This window comes from Egretta garzetta, unplaced genomic scaffold (genome assembly GCF_000687185.1).
Source record: "Egretta garzetta isolate BGI_Z169 unplaced genomic scaffold, ASM68718v1 scaffold187, whole genome shotgun sequence".
NCBI classification, from domain to species: Eukaryota; Metazoa; Chordata; class Aves; order Pelecaniformes; family Ardeidae; genus Egretta; species Egretta garzetta.
The window spans coordinates 581,838-595,395 of record NW_009260342.1 but is presented as its reverse complement, the minus strand read 5'-3'; the positions used below and the strand labels follow the sequence as shown (position 1 = coordinate 595,395).

The window sequence follows — 13,558 nt, the reverse complement described above, 5'->3', positions numbered from 1 at the left end:
AAATTAAAAGAAAATATTAATATGTAACAAACCAGTTTCAGGTTGACACAGAAGTACTTGATAATTTAATGGATTTCTCCTAGATAAAAGAAATCTACGTTCATAAAGATAGAAGACATTAGTCACTATTTGCCAAAAAGCAACAAGAAGAAAATGAATACAGACAAATAAACAGTAAATATCTGTCAAATAGCATGTTACAGTACTACTGATTTTGGTTTCAAATATCAAAGCTTTCATTTTACAATTAACTCACATGAAGTAGAAGCACAGCTGCAAGGAAAGACTGTCCCTGGCAATAGCCAATATCTTCATCATACACAGAGTATGCCTAGAAAAAATAAAAAGTCAACATGCATTTAAAACGCATGCAGGCATTATCAAAATGTGTAACAAACAATGAGTTATTCAGAATATGTAATACTATGCAGGCTAAAATAATAAAGGGAGCAAAACTGTAACCATTCTTGCACAGGACTCCAGGGCACTTAAGAAAACATCTACAGGTCACCCTCAATCTTCCATAGATGCCATATTTGTCAATTTTTATTTTTATCTTTTGAACAGTGTGAGAAGAGTTGAATGCAATTTTCCTTCACCTAAAATCAGGGATAATTCCACGTAGGTTAGTAATGACATGAATTTAACAATATAATAAATACAATATAAGAACCAGGCTAATGTGTGTTGTGATGGGAAAGTGTTTGTTTCGTTTTGGAAAAACAAATTTTTATATCGTGAAAGTACTGGACCTGAGGTTGGTTGTTAGAAAACCACAGAGAACTATTCTAGCCTGCAAATTTCATCAGAAATGATTTTTCCATGTCCTTGTTTTGCTGAAGAATGAACAAGACACATTTTCTTATAGTCAGATTGCCATACTACCTTTTTCTTACTCTTAAAAAAACAAAACTAAAATAGCCAACCTTTCCTTCCCCCTTACTTTCCTGAGACAAGAAGACAGATACTGTTTTTAAAGAGATGTCAGAGGATGTTAAGAATTTGAGGAAATTTGAGAAAGTATAAGCAGCAGCAGGATTGACATAGGAGAGAGACACAACCCGAGAGAATAAGCAAGGTACTAAGGTTACAGCGGGGAAAACAAAAGCACAAGGTCAGAGCTACAGGGAGGAACAAGCCACATGAATCAGAAAATCCGCTTTGCCCCCACACCGCCCCCAAGACTGTTTACAGATGAGAACGTTTCAAACTGGAACACTTCGCTTATCTTCTTTTTTTAAGTCTTGAATGAAATCAAGATTGCAAATTCACTGAACGGAAGCACAGAGAGACTGTGAATAAACAATGTCAGGTATGCTGGGGAACCAAACCCACCTGGGTCTATCGTACAATATTTCAAAGGTGGCTGAACTACCTCTTCAAAAGATAAGAACTGCGACTCAAAAAGAGATGTGACTCCTTTCCAGCCAACAGTATTAATATAATTGCAAAGGATTTCTGCCAGAAGTGTTGAAATGGAGGCCAAAACATATTTGAAGTTTTTAAAACCACCTTTCCTTTTTCATTCTGATAGGCAGATTCCAGAAGAGAAGATTTCTGTAAAGAATATATAACCTGAGTATTCCTTTAAAGGTCACTGTTTATAAACAACTCATCCATACATTTCTTAATATGGTTGTAGCTTTTTGAAAAACTGAACTGTGGCTTACAGATCTTTGCCGTCTGTCTATGTTGCTTACCATTCTTCTGAAGTATTTTACATGGGATTAGTTAGAATCTGAGTGAAAATAATCCCACTCTATTGCTCAGTTTCAGTGGTCAAGCAAATACAAGAAGACAAGTCACATAAACTACTTAAGATTTAATGAACCATTACGATCTGCTTGCTAGCTTAACCAGCTCTAGCCACAAAAGTAAAATACAAAAAATAACTCCAGAAGTTTACAACAGCAGACACAAAACTATGAATTGGAAAAAAAGGATGCTTCTTGTGAAAAGTTAATTTAAAATTGCTCTTTAGCTACTAAGCACTGAATTAACAGAAATTACTTTCAACACTTAAATTAATATTGCATATGACTAGTTAGAACCATCATCATCATCATCATGAGTCTTTATCTATTTGTTCCTAAAATCTATCAGTTTATGGATACCTAATATTTTATTTCTGTAGCATTCCTAAAAGATGTATTATTTCTACTTCTGAAAGGCCAACTCCACATAGAAACAGATAAGCAGAATTACAAGTAATAGATTTGATTTATGATTTCTTCATGCTATGCAACATTTTTACTTTACTTAAAAAAAATCCAGGATGAAGAATTAATAGCAAATTACCAACACATGTGGGTTCTCTGTTGTGAGAAGCATTACTAGCACAATAGCTAATAATTTGCTGAAAAATAGCAATAAATTAATCCAAACAAGTTTTTAAATAACTATTGAGAAACCAACACATTGAAGCAAACAAGCTGCCTCCAAAAGTGACATAGATTAAAAAGTAAAGAAAGTTATCAAAAATAAAAACATATTCCTTTTGAGATTGTGAAAGAACTTGAAATTACGGCAAAAGAGGGAAAATAGGGAGGGTGCAAAAAAAAAACCCCTCACTTTGCTTGTTAAGTATAAAAATGTGAAGGAAGACCAAGAAATGTTTTCACAATCAACTTCCTAAAGACATTAAAACTAGTAATAAATCAATTTTCAAACGCATCCAGAGCAGGAAGGCAAAGCCTCTGCTTGGAAAAAATATGATCAAGGTAGAAAAGTTGTATTTCAACTATAGCAGAAAATCCACACAAACTCTCTTTGTGTCTGTTTTATTACAGAAGAATCACAGGGTTGTCATCCTGCTGGAACCATTCCTAACAGGGGATGCATTGAAGGCCACTCCAACTGAGTATCAGAAGAGATGATAAATTAAAAGGAATAAAAATACTAAAAATTGTATTGACAACAGACAGTACTCACCCCAAAAGGTTCGGGGCGGGGGGAAGTAGTAAACTGGTAAACCATTAATTGGCTGATTAAATCAGAAGAATAGATGACAAATTTGAAACATTTGTAAAAAGAGGTGATCCATAGAACTACAAATCAATAAGTACCGGACAATTTGGTTTTAAAAAATACTTCAAATTAATTAGCGGACACAGATACACATAGTATATATAAGCGAAAAACGTCTGAGGGCCCCCGTAGAAGGATGCCATCATTAACAAAACTTTGAAGCAGCCAACAACTATGAAAAAAATATTAACTGCATGATCTGCTTGCTTTTTGAAGTTAATTTCCACTAGGTCCTTCCCCAAAATCTGATCTTCACATGCAGCTGTTATCAGATACTTAAATGCTAACTTCAGTTCTGCATGAGAATTATATCAAACTGAAAAAAGATTCTGCTGTTAAGTCAAAGCATCATAATGCTGGCAACTAAAGGTTTATTTTTTAATGAAGTCTCTCAAATCTACATGATTTCATTGCGTTTGCCCAAAGCAAAGAGATTTTTGAAGCTTTATATATATTACATTTCCAATTACAGTTTTTTAGTTTTAAGTAACCCACGGGACTCAATATTGCTGAAATATGATGTAATTAACCAAAATTGCCTCAAAAATAAGGATGCTGCCTACAGATACTACCTTAATATCATATTATTAACGAAAGATCTAAGATTAATTATTTAAGATTTATCTTTCTAAGGGACTGAGGAGCATTAACTTTGTCTTTCCACATGAAATACGAAAACAAAGCAAAATCCCAAATCTTCTATTGCCATTGCAGTCATTGTAACTCTGTAATTTCAAGAGAATGGGAATTTTCCTATGACAACCTGCAACAATGCTGCAGTCTTTTAAGTTATTATTTTCTTAAGCTCTTGGGGAACCTCCAATTACTGTTCTCCAGTTAACCGAGATTTAAAATATTCTCTCTCTCATAAATGGGATTTAATGAAGATTCTGACTTGAAACCTGCTTTCATTCATTTTAACTGAATAAAGATCTCACCTACAGAATTAAAATGTCTTTTTAATAGTTCTCTGTCTTTGGAAGAGAAGAACTACTGTGCAGTTATTAGTACAACATCATTACAAAGTGAACACTTTGGAAGCAATAGTCTTCTCAAATAAAGTCAATGACAGAGATCTGCCTGCATGTTGGGAAAGTAAATGAAGAATCCAGAGATGGACAGAAATTCTTCTCTAAAATTATTACTGAAGGAAAATCTCCCAAGATCAGGATGTTCTATAGATATGAAAATTCCAACTAAGTAGCATCTGAAAGACAAATGGCAAGGTTGCTGATTTGAATTTAAAACCTCAGATTTAGGATTTCTGCAACTACTGTGTATGATCCCGAGTGTTTTAAAGAAGGAGTAGGGAGTACGTCCCAAATTCCAAGATGAAATGGTTTTCATTATTTTGCATCTTCATAAGCATGCAAATGATTGCTTATGCTTGCTGAAGGTTCAAATGTATTTAAAACAACAAGATGCAAAACACTAACTAGAAAATATCAGCTTACAATCACATTGCCAACTTGCCTTTACCATAGTAACTCAATGACATTAGAAACTAAGGAGAGCTCATGAAAAACATTTGTCTCGTGTCTGCCTCATACAAAGGTCTTACATTTCCAGAGCTTTCATTCCCACACACTTCACGGCAATGCAGAGAGAAAGGTACGAGCAAAGGCTCTACAGATCTCCATCTCTCATCTGCAATAACAGTATCTCTCCTGTCAGTAATAATGTTTTCTGGCACAGGAAACACTCACTTCTCTGCAAAAGCGACAGGCACACTGGCATGATGCTTGTTAATGGTTATAGGAGATATCCAGAATCTGTGTCCCAGGAAAAAGGAAAATGTAACAGAAACTGAATGCAAGTTTTTTGGGGGAGAATTACAAGTCCGATTTGCTCTCATGACTTACCTTTGCATCGCTACCAAAATGACAGAAATGATCTAGGGAATCTACTCAATGTTTTATATAGACGTAGCTCTGCACTGAAGTCTGTTTTAGTAGAATTAAAATACTCATGTGGTGACTGAAAAAAAGACTGTCTCAAGAAAACATCCATACTTTGATGTGGACTTCTCATGCGACAAGGTATTTTATGACATGCTTGGTTGCTGAATAATTTTAGTGATAGTATAATTTACTCCATACCTAAATTTATTTAGTAATATTTTAGTAATATTTCTATGACTGAAGCATTTAGGATGTATCACATTACACAAGGAATTTCTGTGTTAACAGAAAACTGTATTTTTAGAAATTAGTTACTCATTTATTGAGTACCAGGGAAAGGCACGTGTATGTTATACAATATGCCTCCTCCAGAGCTATAAGGGCTGAGAGAATGAAGAAATCTTCACATTTATTCAGGCAGGCCTCCGAACATACTAAAGCCTTGACTCTCTTTCCAGCATTCAAGATTCCTTGACCTTTTCACTTAGTACAGTCTCAGCAGAAACCCCATATGCAAGTACAGTACTGCTGCTTCCTTGCTGAGCACAGATGCACAGAGAAGGAACCTTATTAATATGTAAATGGAAGAAGACAAGATAACATTAAAAATCCTTTGCAAGAAACAAGACAACAATATTTACTAAAATTGCTTTTCAACCCAGGAGCAAAGAAAATAAACAACTAAAAATAGTTGAAAAATAATCCTTAACTGATTCTGTTTATGATCCTATGTTTATTCTAAAATTGGCAAATAGACTCCTGCAGGAAAGAAAAAGATCTGCTCTCTGACAAGTAATTAAACCAAAGTGGACAAATGCTGAAGCTTCCCATTTGTACATCTGAGGAGATACTAAGGATTGAAAAATGTGGAAGAATATGTGCATGCCAAGAAGAGGTGATCATCTGAAAAAAGATGCTGCAATGAAATGGAAATGAAAATGTAAAAAAAGGTTGAAAGTTAGACAATCAGTTTACAGGACAGCGCTAAGCAGCAGTTCTGCCATACTGAAGGATGAACCAAAGAGTAATCCATTGTTCGCAGCTTATCCAACCTGAACAGTTCTAGGATTCCATGATTCTATGGTATAGAAGCTACTGGTCACAGACAAGCAATTCAAAGACATTTTCATATTTCAATTATACAGCAAAGAAAGCCAATGGACCCCATTCAGTATTAGCTTTGCTAGAAAAAGCCTTTATTATTCCCTCTACTAACGTGGGTACCAACAAACAGACATTGGAATGACGACTAAAATGGAGTGTTTCATTTCAGAGTAAACCAGCTGTCACACTGATCCTGCACATAAAACCTTCAGGCAAGTATGCCTAGGATTAGTAAAAAACTACAAATTTGATCAACTAAGGAGATAAGTATGTAGTAACAAAATATGTCATGATACACGTGATTCATATCCTTCCATAATGCCCTTGTTTACTGGAAAACTCTTAACACTGACTTCGAATCTCTGAAAAGTAATTCAACCATTTTCAGAAAAGCAGGGAAGCCTCGTGTCTATTTTTCCAGTTTGCCCAGTAAGAATACTCACCTAGCTAACCTGATTGATCTCCCTGCAACATACTCCCATTCTCCTATTAAAGTCACAGTGCTTGTTTGTTGAATAGGAGTTACTTCAATCAGAAAATTAGAGAAAACACAGCTCACATTAAATTCTGCACTGCATACACTCCAAACAGTTGAAAGGACTATTTCTGCCAAGTGGTTTGATTCCCTCGAGCATCGAGCTGTTAACTACATAGGCACACATGGAAGTAGGTCGCGAGTACTATTCTGTTATGCATTGTAACACAGAGAATGAGCTCTTTAAATAGAGCTAGAATTCACAGAGTATTTAAACAGAAAGCATGCAAGAAACAGAACTATTTTCCCAAAGATGTTTGCTCTGTGCAAATCTAGCTTATGCAATGTCCTCAAGTGAAATCTCCAATCTAGAATCTGGAACTCTTTTCATTCCTTATCACCCTTGTCAGCCTTAAAGTTTATTTTTAGAAACTTTGTCACATAAATGTTCTGCAACTGAAAAAGTTTCCATCTTTCCTGATTTCCTACTGTTCTGAAGAAGAGATTAAGAGACGGAACTAAAACTGACAGACCTGTTAAAATGAGGCACTGAGCTTTTAATGGTTTTCCTTTTTATCTGACAGCTCAGATCATCTCTCATTTCAGTGGGGCATGAAGAAAATGCTCTTCAGCTTTTTACCCTCCCACTTGAGGACAGACCTTTTCTAGCCTTATTCAATAATCCCATTCTTCAAATATCTTGCTTTCATATTAGAAGAAGGACATGAGTGCACAGCACCTCTGTTGAAAGTTATACTAGTAATATAAAACAACCCCAATATTACTCTCACTACTGATTTTTATATTTTTGTTATGGAATGACAAGTTTAAAAGCAAGTTAATTAGCTTTTAACATATTTCTCTAAAACTCACCATGTCAATCATAAACTCAAGGTCCAGTTGGACCTGGCCACAGACAGGTCATCTGTAGAACAGAGCCATAGCCGTTTAAGAAAACAGTGCAGGGGTGAAGGAAAAGGAGCTGCCTAGAAATTACACAGGAGTTGCGTCTGATCTCTGTACTGGCAAGTAGGTAGAAACTGTCAAGAATAAAATCAGTAAACTTATGAATAATTCAATGTTGAAGATTGGATGTGGCTGTTCTACCAGGAAGCAATGCTTCCCAAATTCTTCTTTGAACCAATGAGCACATGAAAGAATGAGGCAGTCAACAAGAATCTACTAGAATTTTCAGAAAACATTTAACAAGATCCCTTCCCAAAGGGTTTTAGGGGACTAAGCTGTGTAAGAAGGTTCTCTTACATACTCAAATAATTGATTAAAGGACAGAAAGCAAAAGGTGGGAATAAACAGTCAGTTCTCACTCACAGAACCTCACAGAAATGCATGCTAGGGCTGATGCTGTTGAAGATATTCACAAAGCATACAGAACACATAAAAATAGCACAGTAACAAAGACTGCTGATGAGACAAAGCTGTTTGGAGCAGTAAATTAAAAGCTGACTGCAAAGAAGCTGTGCAGAACATGTTCACATCAAGAGAAAGGGGCAAAGTGGCAGAGGTAGATAAATACAAAATGCTTCACAGGAAAAGCAGTCCTCAACTTGAAGTACATGCTGACAGGCCTCAGATCTAGATACTTCAAAAAACGAGGACCAACATCTGCAGCAACTTTCTCTGCAGGAGCAGTAGAGGCCCTGAGAGCAGGGAAGGCTCCCAACTTTGGAAGACAAGTAGAATTCTTCGCTTTTACCACAGAAAACCTGGGAAGGTCTTAGATTTGTGCCTCTGTGAAGCTGCCTGCTAGACATTCTTCTAAGTTACTTCTAGTTCAGACAGATTAATTCCTTGATTTTCTCTTTATTAAACAAAACAGACTGAGATACTCATTCATGAAAAAGTTTTTCTTTCCAAAGTATGTTCCCAAATACCTTTATCATCCTCATGAAACTTCTACAGGTTCTTTCCAATGTAGAATAGTCGTCTTTAATTCTGGACTGTGCTGGTTTTGGCTGGGATAGAGTTAATGTTCTTCATACTAACTAGTATGGGGCTATGTCTTGGATTTGTGCTGGAAGCAGTGCTGATAACACAGGGATATTTTAGCTATTGCTGAGCAGTGCTTACACGGAATCAAGGCCTTTTCTGCTCCTCACACCACCCCTCCAGCAAGGAGGCTGGGGATGCACAAGAAGTTGGGAGGGGACACAGCTGGGACAGCTGACCCCAACTGATCAAAGGGATATTCCAGACCGTATGATGTCATGCTCAGCATACAAAGCAGGGGGAAGAAGGAAGGGGAGACATTCGGAATGATGGCATTTTGTCTTCCCAAGTAATGTGTGATGGAGCCCTGCTTTCCTGGAGATGGTGGAACACCTGCCTGCCGATGGAAAGCAGTGAATGAATTCCTTGTTTTGCTTCACCTGCATGCACAGCTTTTACTTTCCCTATTAAACTGTCTTTATCTCAACCCATGAATTTTTTCACTTTTACTCTTCTGATTCTCTCTCCCATCCCATTGTGGGGGGAGTGAGTGAGCAGCTGTGTCTTAGTTGCTGGCTGGGGTTAAACCATGACACAGACATAGTAATCAAAAGCAGCTGCAGCAGCTGTAAAATACTGAGTTACTCAAGTCATTCTATTCCTACACACAATTTATCTATCCATACATTCTTTAACACCTCATTATTTACCATTCCCTTTTTCTCTGTGTCATTAAGATATCTTTACCAGAAATTATTTTTGTTTTCTTTTAAGTGACTAACCAGAGTACATTGACAGAACCAAGTGACTGTCATGGCACCTTGTTTGAAATATATTTCTTCAGTGCTGATGTTTAGTAACCTGCTAGCTAGCCAGTTTTTAATTCTTTAATGTGTATCTTGTTCATATTCTAACTTGTCCAGCATTTATACTTTTTTTTGCATGGCAGACTACATGATCTACAGAATTCTGATAAAATTACCTTCACCAATGAAACCTGTATTTTTTTTTATTATCTTGTCAAGATCTATTTTCAGTAAACTCATAGGCATTCATTATAATATACTTCTCACATTTAATTCTTGGTAACCTGAATGCTATTCTATAATTTTTCACTTAACTGATATCAAACTGACAAGCCCACAATTACCTGCATTGTCCTAGCTATTCTTTTCAAAGATTGGCACAGAAGCAATTTTCTTGTAGCCATCTAGAGCCCTCCAAGATTAGTGAGAAATCAATATAATTGGTTCAAAGTTCTCTCTGCTCCTTTTTTTTAAACCTTTTTTAATGTGAATTACTCATGACAATGAACTTCAATATATGTAACCTAAGCAGCTATATTTAACCGTCGTCCAAATTATTGTTTGAATAGGTGTCTGCAGCACCACAGAATTTATCTGGAGAACAGGAATATGTATCATTACACCCCAAAGGCAGGACACTCTTTTCTGCTTGTTATGACAACTCCATCATTTCTGTCTATTAATCAACTGGAGGTGGAAACAGACTAACAAGGAAAAGGAAAGGAAGTGGAAATGGCTTTGTCTAAGGCAATTATTTATTCTACATGTAGAAAAAAAATTAAAGCAAAACCTGCCTGCTAGAAACACAATAAAATGTGTTCTGACAGCCAGAGAGCTCCCAATCTAGCTGCAATATTCTACCTTCTGTATCTCTTCTAAGCAACAGAAGTCTGTCTGCACAAGCTGGACAATTCTGCTCATTTAGTACCTCAACTTCCCCACGTGCAAATTGGAAAAAATTAGATTTTTCTTTGATCAGAGGTAACCTGAGAGCTATGACTGAAAAGCTATGCATACACATTGCTTGTGGAAAGGTCAACTAACTTGTTCTCTAGATAACTGTCTAGAGACATTATTCTTGCTTAACCTCATAGCAGAGCTTGCTCTGAGGCTTTCCCTTCCTCTGCAAACCTCTCTACCACCAGAGCAAAAAAAGGTCTGCTACACCACACTTCTACTGAAGTGAATCTCTGATACCAAACTGCCCATTAGCTAGCTTGAGCCTTGCTCTTCTCATATGCATCTTAGGACATATGAAATACAAGGTTATAAAAAGTACTTCAGGATATCCAGTACTGCACAAACACTACACTCTCCACATGCAATCTAAATAAAGCTTTAAAGTCTTATTGATTAGTGACTTGGATCAGAATAGGGTTAGCAGGGCAAAATACAGCCATAGCAAAATATGGAACACACTTTAAAATGCAGAGTACTGACTGTACCTTACAGATTTTGTATAGAGATTCCTGACCGTCTCCTTCTGTATCTTTGAAATAATCATGTGCTGGAAACGTACGATGAATATCTCGTGTAATGACACTCTCCTGAGCAGAATCCTGTAAAAAAAAAAAAGAGAAAAATCCTGAAGTATTAGCCTGGTAACAGTGTAATTAAACATAACAGAATATAAAATTCTATGTGCAGTCAACATGGATACATTAGATAACTGCTTTACTGATTCATCCTCTAAAAATGCTTTGAGAAGAAACTGAAAATCCTCCAGTTGCATATGCAGTAATAATTTGACAGTTTAACAAGAGCAACGTGGCATGTTTTCTGTCCTTCAGGCTTACAGTTCAACTTTAACACAGGAAATGACTACTTATTTAATTGTTGGTGCATTTTTATCACAGAACATATGCTTACTGTGTTTCTCTTGGAGTAAAAAAAAAAAAATTAGACTGTCTCTCTCTCACAAGCTCAGAGGTATTAATTTAAAATGTATATCAACCTCCCATAGAAACAATGTTAATTACAAATTAGAACTATTACTTAGAAATGTTCAAAGTTTACCATTAAGTGGTCTTTAAAAGAACAAAACCAGAACAAGTGCCAGAAAATGTTATACTCTCAGATAAATCCCATATCTTTCCCCACTACCATCTCCAATTCAATTACATTTTTACATTGACCAGCAACTAGGGATGAGTTCAGAAGCCTAAACACTGGCATCAAATGCCATTTTAGGAGCCTGAAGATATCTTGCCTGGTAAGCAGCTGCTACTGCAGAAGGATACAAGTCTGTTGTAAGTGCTGCATCATCTCTGCAAGCTGCATGTGGATGATCTGCATATCCAAAGACAGCTAAAATGACACCAAATGCCCACGTTTAGGCAATTGAGTTGTTCCATAGACATACCTAGCTCTGTAGATGAAGAAGCAATTGCTAACGATACTGCATTTTTATAAAAAGATGGAAATCCTTGCAATCAGACATGAGAAATACCACTGTGTGTGTACAAGAAAGTGGTATCAGAATGTCAAAGCTGGAACAACAACAGTTAATCAATTATCTTCAGGTTCCGGTTACCCTCAGTGTGAGATAGTATCTTTACAGTGGTAAATACCAAATGGTGCTTTTCTCTATTACCTTTGTAATCCTAAAGGAAAAACCAAGAGAATCCTCACCTGCGACTTAGAAAATAAATCCTTTATAAATACTTCTACCTTGAAAACAAAATATCTCTGCTATAGAAAACTTCTAAACCCTCAGATTGCAGTTTATAATCCAGGACTCTCCATAAAAAACCTTCTTTACTCGAGTCAGCAACCAGGTAGTCTCCTGAATTTAGGTAGTTTCCGAATCCCATAAGGCAGTTATGGTGAGACTATGCCATACTGTAATGCAGCTGCCTTTGGGAGCTTAGACAGAAGTCCACAGCAATTCCCAACTATGGTTTCCTTTTGGGCCCATCCAAAACCAATACACACAAAGGCATCACCCCGGGCTATATCAGGCTACCCCAGAGATGAAAACCCATCATTGTATTTCTCCATTCACCTCAATGGCAGCGAAGAAAATAGCTATAGCCACAACAAGCACAAATGTCACTTTAAATACAAATGTTTTCTAACAGCATTCAGTTGAGTATCACAGATAAGTAAAAAAAAAAAAAAAAATTGTGGGTTTTTTTTAATCTATCTTTCTTCTATTCTCATCTGTCTTCTCACTTCCCTTGGTTCCCTCAACCCTCTACATTAAACTACGGTTTCACCTTTCCTCCACAACCCTCTTTGCACTTAGCACAGTTTTCCAGTTCTTGCACCTGGAAGTCTTCCTCTTCCTTCTCTCTCAAATCTCCGAATCTCTGCCATCATTAATTTATCCATTTATGATGTCCCAGTTTTCAGTGATCTCAACTGTTGCTTTCCCTTTGCTTGACAGTAACATCTTTAGTACAAGACAATAACACAATCTGTATTTTGTAAAATACCAGGCATATTGTTATGTGCTAAGAAAAGGAAAGCTTACAAAAAGAGGTGATGTTTTTATTACACTAACTGGTACTGCTGCAGAAAATAAACACTTTTGTGCTTTCACCAGGTTGCCGTCATGCTTTTCAGAATATGTAAGCATCACACAACTATTAGTGACCAAAACTAACCACAGGCTAATTCACATGCAACAAACGACAAAATAACAATAAAAATTTAATAATAAGCAGTCTCTAATCAGACTTCTTTAATGAGTATTTTCATTTACATGCCTTTCAAACACAAGAGAGGCTAAATAATTGCAGTCTTCCTCCCAGATTGATCTGACCATTTAGTTACATTGTGAGGAAATGCCTTAAACGGCATTTAAGATCTACCATTACAGCACAGTTACAGAGTCCACTATAAAAATCTGTCACATTAATTCTTCAGCACAAATTTTAAAAGATTCAGGCGTTTTAAAGAAAGTTACGGGAAGGCCACCATGTCCAGCACATAAATCACTTTTCTGTCAAGCAGGAAGATTGTGTTTGACTTCCCTCTATTTCTGTCTTTTCTTGAACTGAGAGGCCAACATGTAATTGAGCACATAGAAGTTGACAAGGTAGATGTCCAAGGTAGGACCAAAAAGTATTTGTGTAAAGGCCCAAATGCAAATTGACTTTTACTGAGTTAAAAGGAGCCTGAAGCAGAGTCTTCATTCAGCATTATTAACAACAGATGCTTCTAAAAAACTAGTGGAAAGCAATTATATGGACGCAAAACACAATTTAAGCTGAAAGACAGGAGAATCAAGTCCTCCTCAAAAGACAACATCCATCTGAAATATGATAAACCCATAATCTAAAAGTAACAAGAAA

General features: G+C 36.4%; 1 protein-coding gene across 1 annotated transcript in view; it reads right to left on the bottom strand.

The window, feature by feature from the left end:
* RABGAP1L (RAB GTPase activating protein 1 like) overlaps window positions 1–13,558 on the bottom strand; it is a 224,685-nt gene that overhangs the window by 94,466 nt on the left and 116,661 nt on the right. Inside the window, exons 14-15 of the mRNA XM_035898056.1 lie at window positions 10,706–10,819; window positions 257–331 (exon numbers count right to left, since the gene is read on the bottom strand). Of these exons, the coding sequence (XP_035753949.1) occupies window positions 257–331; window positions 10,706–10,819 (189 nt within the window). The remainder of the gene's footprint in view (window positions 1–256; window positions 332–10,705; window positions 10,820–13,558) is intronic.